This window comes from Limulus polyphemus, unplaced genomic scaffold (genome assembly GCF_000517525.1).
Source record: "Limulus polyphemus unplaced genomic scaffold, Limulus_polyphemus-2.1.2 Scaffold2036, whole genome shotgun sequence".
NCBI lineage: Eukaryota > Metazoa > Arthropoda > Merostomata > Xiphosura > Limulidae > Limulus > Limulus polyphemus.
Genome location: NW_013667646.1, coordinates 111,341 through 121,097, shown reverse-complemented (window position 1 = coordinate 121,097; position 9,757 = coordinate 111,341). Strand labels below are relative to the sequence as shown.

At 36.1% G+C, this 9,757-nt stretch overlaps 1 protein-coding gene across 5 annotated transcripts in view; it reads right to left on the bottom strand.

Moving 5' to 3' along the window:
• The window catches only part of LOC106465747 (mirror-image polydactyly gene 1 protein-like), a 41,714-nt gene that overhangs the window by 791 nt on the left and 31,166 nt on the right, over positions 1-9,757 (bottom strand). For 4 of the 5 annotated variants that reach the window (XM_022393661.1, XM_022393665.1, XM_022393663.1 and 1 more), the window contains 6 exons: positions 8,854-8,905; positions 3,842-4,012; positions 1,886-1,975; positions 1,628-1,710; positions 926-1,090; positions 1-439 (listed from right to left, as the gene is read on the bottom strand). The exon at positions 1-439 is cut by the window's left edge and continues 791 nt beyond it. In XM_022393661.1, coding sequence (XP_022249369.1) covers positions 373-439; positions 926-1,090; positions 1,628-1,710; positions 1,886-1,975; positions 3,842-4,012; positions 8,854-8,905 — 628 coding nt within the window. In that variant the 3' untranslated portion in view covers positions 1-372. Of the gene's footprint in view, positions 440-925; positions 1,145-1,627; positions 1,711-1,885; positions 1,976-3,841; positions 4,013-8,853; positions 8,906-9,757 lie in introns of those variants that run through there. The other variant, XM_022393662.1, reaches the window with a different exon arrangement.

Sequence of the window (9,757 nt, the reverse complement as noted above, 5' to 3'; positions counted from 1 at the left end):
AGTGGCCTTCTCATACTGGTTATGCTTAAAATGTTAGGTATCACCCTTTAGTTTTTGGTCCCATAAATACAAAGTAATCACCACCATCACTACGTTAAAAAGTAATAAACAGTATTACAAGTACATTTTAGTAACAAGAGATGACTCACAAAGTAACATATATCAAGCAACTATATAAAAAGTAAAAACCAACTATGTTACAAAGTAACATATATCAAGCAATTATATAAAAAATACCACCAATAGCAGCCATCTATGTAATATCTTAGGCCAAATGCTTTACAAAGTAATCCTCAATAACAGTTATTAAATCAATAAACTGCAGTACAAAGTTAGCAATGAATGACAATATATAATTCCCATTCTGTTGTTTCAGACCGCCAGTCCAACAGTAAGTCCATTAACTTTCTTCTGCAGAACATTTACCAGACCTTCTAATCTGGAAAATTAAAAATGATTTGCTTGTCAATTCTGAAATCCTCTACTTATTTATTTTTTTATAGATCTCATTCTGAAACAATGCATACATTGATATAGAATTTACACTTTAAATCTTAAAATTTGGGGTGGGGGTGAAGTGTCACCGAGTTCTACATTTTAATACAGACTTGCAGTTATCAAACCCCCTCATATTCTCAACTGCACCAATATCTAAACCCATTTCTCATTGGTGATCCAAACTGAAGATGAAGATTCTAGATAGTTTGAAGATTGCACGTCTGAAGCCTATATTAAAGCAATAGAATTCAGAAACGCCCCTTCTCCTCGAAGTGTAAGCTTCAAAGTATAATTTCCATAAAACAATAGCTACTAATGTTTTACACAAACCAGTAACAATCTTTACAATAATCATTAAACAACAGCAGGTAGCTAAATAACTGGAGATGGTGAGTGGATATGATGAACTCTAAAGTTTAGTTATTACCTTTGACATTTTGTTTGTGCCCTGTATCTTGCACTACTCTCCTGTTTCAGAACATCTTCTAACCTTTTGACTTCTGCTTCAAGGTCGGACTGTTTGTTGGAAGTTGATTGAACTGTGTGTTGCTCAGAGCTTAGCTGCTGATTGTCTGTGTGGGTTGTAATGTTCCTGTCAAAAGTTCAAGTTCACAAAATTCAAGCTTGAAGACTTAAGTGTGAGCTTCTAGTGAAACAAAAAAAAAACCTTTCAGATGAAGCATTTCAAACTTGTAATAACTTTACATAATTTTTAAATATTTCTTTAGGCTCTCTTTATGTTAACATAGTAATGAACCAACCTCTTATTTGAAACTGCAAGTTAGAAAAAAATCTTATATTATTCAATTATTTTCTAATGGAAATTTTGCAATTAATTAGCATTAAATATTAGAAGAGTGTTTATGTTGTTAAACACAAAGCTACACAATGGGCTTTCTGTGCTGTGTTAAAAGCCTTCAGACTTACTGGGGAGTGCTGGATGAAAGACAGTTCAAAATATTTCAATAATCAGGGAGTATTGGAAAGTTATACTTTTTACATTCGGCTAGCAACTTTTTTAGCCAAAAGAAAATTCTGTTTGAAATCTTCTATAAGATTATAATACAAACTTTTAGTTAGATGTTTGCTTTCAAAGCAGGATAATAACTAAAAAAATATCAAAACTTACTGCTGGTCCCTAAAGAGAGCTGCTAGTTCCCAATACTTAGACATTGCTGAATCACGATCTTCTGTTGCCTGACGCACTGTTTCCTAAGCAAAAAACGATGACAAACATTCAAAAAGAAGGCAAGGAATATGTGCCTTTACCAAATTATTTTACTAATATTCTGCACGTGGTTCAAATCAAACTTGAAATTTCAACCATGGAAGACAAACTAATCTGAACTTCAATGTTGTCTTTACATCATCACTTAAAGTAACTTGCCTTTAGATTAGCTTCCCAATCTTCACATGTTTCCTTCCAAGAACTTCCATTTCTACTCCATAGTACAACTTCTTGTTCCAGTAGTTTGGTCTGGTATACAAAGTCAACAGAAGTCTTAATTTTTTGTAAACAAAAATTGGATTTAACAGGTTCATCTTTCTGAAATGTCTAGAAACTTAAGTGTTTTTGTACGTATAGCGATTTTCTTAATATGTAGATGAATAGGAGCTAAAGTTTATTAATATACTAGCTGAAGTACCAGTCCCATGGACGGAAGTGATGTAAGTTCATAAATAACAAAATGTTATCTTAAGACATGAAAAGTTGCTTCCCTTATATGTAATTGTAAAAAATTCAAAAAAGCCAATAAAAACTGCAACTTTGCATGGACCCAACAAACCTTCTTGCCAAATTTGGTGATATCCATCAACAGGGGGGTGAAGTAGTGGTAAAAAACACAAAATACAAAACTGAAAATCTGTATGGACCTAATGAACCTCCATACCAATTTTGGTAAAAATCCATCTACACCCTGCAAAGTAGTTACATGGACATACAACAGACAGTACTATTATATTTGTATACATTACATACAACAGACACTACTATTATATTTATATACATAAACTTTTTACGTTACATTACAAAAAAGATGTATACTGTCAAACAGTATCCTCCATAAAAGTTACATGTATGCGTTTCATTTCTCTATGTAGTCCTCCACTGCATGATGTGTCGTCTTGTCAGATTTCAGGTTTGTAAAAACAAATGCAAAATTGAAAATTTGTATGTATCTCCCACAAAGAAACTTATTTAACCAGTCATTATATAAACTACTAATGAAGTGATTGTAAACACACAGAGACTTAAGTTACCAGTCTCTATGTAAACTACTAATGAAGTGATTGTAACCACAAAGAGTCACTTAAATGAGTCAATAAATAAACTACTAGTGATGTGATTGTGACCACAAAGTAACTTACTTAACCAGTCACTAAATAAACTACTAATGAGGTGATTGTAGCCACAAAGAGACTTGCATAACCATCATTAAATAAACTACTAGTGAGGTGATTGTAACCACAAAGAGACTTACTTCAACTGCTAATGAGGTGTTTGTAACCACATACTTACTTAACCAGTTATTATATAACCTACTAGTGAGGTGATTGTAACCACAAAGACTTACTTAAGGAGCCAATATATAAACTGCTACTGAGGTAACTGTTACCATAAAGAGACTTTTTAACCAGTCAATATATAAACTACTAATGAGGTGATTGTAGCCACAAAAAGACTTACTTAACCAGTTATTGTATAAACAACTAGTGAGGTGATTGTAACCACAAAGAGACTTAAACAGTCACTATATAAACTACTAATAAGGTGATAGTAACCACAAAGAGACTTACTTAACCATCATTAAATAAACTACTAGTGAGGTGATTGTAACCACAAAGACTAACTTAAGGAGTCAATATATAAACTACTAATTAGGTGATTGTAACCACAAAGAGACTTACTTAACAAGTTTGTATATAAACTACTAGTGAGGTGATTGTAGCCACAAAGAGACTTAGTTATTCAAATTTTGTGAAAACTATCAGTGAGGCAACTACCACAAATGTTTGTTTGGTGAATATTCCTTTTTCACATGTTTAAAAATATATTTTTATATTATTTAACACAATGCAAATAAAGTCTGCAGAAGTCCATAGAAAAACTTCTATATAAACTATAGTTTATACATTGTAAACACAAACAGAGCCTGTTTCTTATCATGAAATTTAAACAAGTCTAAATAATGATAAACTTCATATCAATGTCTTAGTTTAGACAAGTTGTGAGGTGATACAAAGTAAGCTCTTTAAAATGAAGGCGGATGTTTTTACCATCTAGCCAAACAAACCAGACAACTGAACAGATGATAAATTTACATTATTGAAAATTGTCTACCTTCTCTATTGCAGTATTTCTTTCATGCAATAAAGTGTTAAACTCTTTGGTAAGTTGATGTTGTTTGCTGACTCTTGCTTTATGGACACTTGCTAGCAGTGCTTCCTGGTTGTGAAGAAGTCGAGGTGGGCTGCGTGTTGTTTCTAGACTGTCTAGTATCTTATTCAGATCCTGTAAATACAGTACAAACACAAATGTATTATTGATCATATAAAGGTAACAAGTACAAAATATGTTTCTTATAAGATACCACTTACCATTTCACGATATTTTTGAGATATTGTAATATGGTTTATGAACTCGGGTATCTTCAAACCACAGAAATCGAGTTAATGTGCTACTAAGCCCTCAAATAATTGCAAAATGTAACCTTCCTTCCGTGAAAAATTTTTCAAAGATACTATCCATACTTTGAAAGTTAACACTTTCCTAAATTGAAAATGTATTTCCAATAATACTTACTTCTGCTCACACTTATAGCTATTACTCCACTGCCAGAGTTTCTTCCGTTGTCCATCTGAATATTGGTCTGATTTTTTCTCGCTTGTTCCAGTCTTTCATACCCCACTTAATTGCCCTTGGCAACATTTGTCTCATGGTACTCTCCACCTACTTCAATGTGTCCTCTATCCTGGTACTGTATATAAGCACCTCATTCAGATAATGTTATCACTTTTCCAAGACTGACTCCATCCCAGTCTCTAACACCAGTTCTTAGCGGGGAGGAAGGACAGGAGAGTGTGAGAGAAGGTAAGTATTATCGGAAATACATTTTCAATTTAAGAAAATGTTAACTTCTAAAACATACTTACCTCCACTGACACTTATAGCTAGAATCCCACATTGAGCTAGTGAGGGCATTATCCACACAGAAAGTGTCTGCATAGATCATGGGTGTACCAAGAAAAGAATGGTACCCTAACTCTACAGTAATTCACTCTAACATTCTGGAGGAAAAGCTTCTCTCAACCACCCCAGTGACTGGAAACCAGGTATTATAAGGACTCCCAACCTCCGCTAGTAGAATCTGGGGGTTAATGCACATTGGGGAGTCCTGAGAAACAGTGCAATAGGTGAACCAAGTTCCCTAATTTTTAAAAGAAAATTGACCTCAATTTATTCAATCCAATGATTGGCAGGGACAGGCAGAATCCCCTTATGCTTTACTCATGATAGTCCATGAGTGGCGGTGCAGCATAGTTCAGTAATACCACCTGATCAGCTTCTAGTTGATCTTATGGAACACCTCATTTCTACAGAGCCTGTTGCAATCTGTATAAAGTATATTGAATTAGTGGTTGCTAGTGTGGAATAAATAAAAGCACACCTGCCTGGGTAACACTCGCCACAGAGTGGAATCCTGTGAAAACAAGGTAAGGGACTCTGAAAGGTAGAAATGAAAATACTCACCCCTATGGATAATCTAGCAGAAATGGTTAAGATAGCTACAGGGGGTAGTCAAAAACCCTCAGATGAAGAGAATGGCAGGTCAGGCAAATAATGTGAGATAAAAGTATTGGGGAGGTCCACATACAAGTCCACACAATGACCTCCAGTGGACAATATGACTGGGCTGCTAAGGACATGGAAATTTGACTAATCTGATTTGATGTGACTTGCAGAAGAATCCTCGCCTTCAAAGACAGCTCAGAAAAATGTCTCTGTCTAGCCTTTCTAAAGACATTAGAAGTAGGCAACAAAACCTTCAAGACCCTCACTGAACATAACCATGATCGAAATCTGATTAGATATACAAGTGAGAAATAGTGATCAAAGGAATAGGTGAAAAGAACTTTAACACTTTTCCTGTCTGACAGTGTCTTTGGTAATAAGAACTGGTCTGAGGAATGAGAAAGCAGTCTATAGACAAACAATGCAAATCACTCTGACAGGTAATGTCTGTAGGTCAGCAGCCATGGAACATAAACCTTCAGGTAAAAGTGATATGTGGCATATAAGAGTCATGTCACAAACAGGTGTGGAGAAAAAACATGTAATGTAACCATAATATACCTGTTAGGTAGCTGGAATGGTCATTTGGGATGGAGGACCCAAAGCTACTTGAGGAATCCAGAGAGTACTGGGGACTCAAAAGTTATCAAACGGTAGTCGATAAGGCTGCCTTAAACAGGGCGACTGTGGAAGATGCAAAAACCTCTGCCAAAGAGCCAGATCAAAAACGAGTTATGGTTGGCACTTCTGCCCGAAATGGGTTCAACCTTCTCTCAATACACCCTTGCCGATATGCGTGTCATTTCTGTTGACAAATAATTCAGCTTATAAATTAAACCCTGATGCTGTGCAAAAAACTACATAATCTCCATGCCTGAAACTTGTAATTTTGGATAAATGGGTGTACCAAGGCAAATCATGGCTGCCTCCACAGATATAGGCCAAAAAGAAGTAGAAGAAATGGACAACTACAGAAGGCACTGCACAAGCAAAAACCAGAGTGTAGCAGCCAATCTGGTGCAAACAACAGGACCCAACAATGGGTTGGAACAAATCATATTTAGTACCCTGCATAACATATGAAGGGGAGAGAAGGCCTAGAGTTGTAATCCCATCCTGTTCTGATGGAATGCATCTATTTCCAAAGCCAGAAGATGAGGTACTGGAGACCAAATTGCCAATAATTGGGTGATCTAATGAGAAGTCAACCCACCAATCAGAGTTGCAAAATTAGAGCCAGTTCAACAGAATCTTTCGATTCAGCATCTATTCTGTTGGGGAAATCAGTGAGGATTGAGACAATTGACTTGCTACTACAGGCATCACCTGTGGTACATGGCAAGCTAGTAGGGTGATAAGATTGGAATGGTCCTGAGAAAGGAGGTCCAAAAATCGAAAACAAGGATCCCTGGCCCAAGTGCTTCCTTGATAAGAAACACAAGACACTACCAAGGAATTGACAGAGTGAAGCATGACAATTCTTCCCTTAATAACCCCAGACCACAAGGTATTGATTCCCTGGTGAAGAGCAAAAAGGACTAAAACATTGTGTAGGGAAGTCTGTTTGTCTATGCATAGACCCTGGAATTCCTGACTGTTGGAATATGCACCCCATCCGTGAAGCAAGGCAGTTGTGAAAAGATGGATCTCTGGACAAGGTGGCAGTAGAGGAACCCATATCATAGTAGTGTCCCGAGTTAACAACTCCTCAAGATCGAAAAATTATCCCGACTAAGGAAACTGGGGAACCAGTGAATTGATGTTTATGTGATGCCCACTTTCCTAGAAGAGAAAGAACCATTCACGCCATGAGAGAGGGAGAGGTGAGTAAGAATCTGACATCTTATTCCATAATGGTGAGCTGGATGGGAGTCAAATGAGCCCCGACTGAGAGATGAGATGAAAAATAAAAAATACCCAGACTGATGACATATGGAATTGGAGCAAGGATAGATGTCTCAGCCCTGAAAATGAAGCCTGCCATGGTTGTTTCTGAAAGTAGAATCAGGATGTGATGTTCTGACAATTGACAAGATGGTGCCAGCAGTAACCAGTCATCCATGGAATGGTGTGTGCATAGTGTAATGTAATAGAAGTGACGAGAAAATTCGTACAATATGGCAGAGCCCATGTGAAGCTGATGCGAGCCCAAAGGCAAAAACCTGGAACAGCAGCACCTGACCCTTGTGCATAACCAATGCCGACAGTGATGGAAATCCACCACTATGGCAATGTGCAGATAGGAGCTGACTACAGCAAACCAGTACATCCACAATCCTAGTACAAAATGCTAACTCAGACTGAGGAATGAGTCACTTATGAACCTTAGAGAATCTAGAGATTGATACAGACAAGAAAGATCAATGACTGTACACCAATCTCCTGTTTTCTTAGGCCCAATAACTGATAGGAATAAAATATCAGAAGAACTAGCATGACACACTCACTACCCCCAGACCAACCAAACTCTGATAACTCTAGATCTAAGTTCCAAGTCCCACTGATCTGCGAGAGCCGGAAACCCCACAGGTTGGGTGGATAATAGAGGTGAAAAAATGAACTGAATGATAAATCCTTACTCAAGGACATGCAGTGCTCCTGGATCCATGGTTAAGGTTAACATACATCCAGAAATTCTCGGAGCCAAGACCCCAAAGTATCCAATAATAATAACCAACTCTGCTGGCGGCATTCCAACTGAGCAGTGGAACCCTTGGATATAGACAGAATCTATTAGGTACCATGTACCGAGAGGCTCGTGTTGGGGTCGGAATCCATGAATAAAGGTGGAACTATGACCCCCTTTAGGAGCTGATGAAATTCGAGACTCCAACGACAACAGGAATGAATGTAGAATCCAAAAATTTAACCAACAAGCATGTTAACAATGGATCCAGCTCATCGTCATCAATGAAGTTGGTGATTCTGATAGTCTTCCAACAAAGTTTAATGTTAGGTAGACAAAATGGTGGATTTTAGAGTTGGAAGGCTGCAGACTGTATAGAATTTTCAGTGTTCTTCAAGTAACTAGCGCAGTAGGGCATTTATGATAGCAACGAGCTCTGAAATCACACCCTAAACCCATCTAAAGTAACACCCTCACTTGCACAAGACTATGGTTAAAAATAAGAGCCATCTGATCCCAAAAGCCATTGTGATTATAGTGGACATATCTTTTGGTTAGCAACATAATTAATTAAATGAGGACCTAAAATTTTAGAAGCAAAACATCCACAAGTCTCCATCCCTCAAAATCAACAGCTGGTTTTGAAGGAAAAGATGGCCAAAGAAACTGGAATCTCAGCAATACCATTTTACCACATTTTTGTGAAGCATGCCCATCGAAGGAGGAAGTAAAAAACAGCACATCATTCTTGTGGAGTGAGATTAACCCTAAAAACAACCATGAAGTATTCACGTAAGTAAAAGATGTTTATTTTGAACATGACTTACACTTCTACAAACATTAATTAATATACACTAGAAGTACTGAAATTTTGAAAAATCAATTAAAGTAGAAATTTACAAAAATGATAAACAGTTATCAAAATGCATCTTACCAAATCTATAGAATCTTCATCATCACAGCTGTCTGTGTCTGGTAAGTGTTTACTGAACAAAAGGAACAAAACAAATGTCAACTAATTACCATAATATCAAACAATTTTTTTTATTGGCTGAAATATACAAGGTGAATTATCATATGACTACTGATATACCAACTAACTACAGTACAATGATAAACCAACTATAATACAACTCCTTTAACACTGAAATATAATCTGTCATGTGACTACTTTTACATCAATTAACCACAACATATAGACCAATTAACTGCAATGTAATTTCTTTAACAGTGAAATGTCAAAGTTCAATCAACTGTCCTACATCTTATTAACCCTTCACATCTTGGCTTGGCACTTCTTGTGCACGTCACAACCTTTTACAGTGTTACGTTCAAAATTTAATTAAACAACATTATAAATGCATCTAAATATATAGTTCTAACTTCTTGATTATTACAAAAATCTTTCAATCTTCATTTTCTTTATGACGAGGCATGTGAGAGATCAGATTTTTACCATCAAAAATCGGCTGCTGCAGTTTTCAACCAATTGGAAACACAAACTATACATAACCACAAGCAAGAATATAAAATTTGAACCTCCTGCCTTATCAATAAATTTGACAAATCCACCAAAAAAGCCTCTCTCCTCCACGACTTTCAAGATTGTTTGCTAATCGACTTTATATAATTAATGGACATTTATAACCAACAGAGAGAGCAGATTTTTCTTTATAAATATCTTAAGTCATTGTTTAGTTTTCCAGCAATAAACCATTAGTCAGTAGAATTGTATAGTTTATAGTGATCATATGTTGCTGCTTTGAACAATAAAGGAATTTTTTTAAACCTATATATATATATATATATATATATATATATATATATATATATAATTA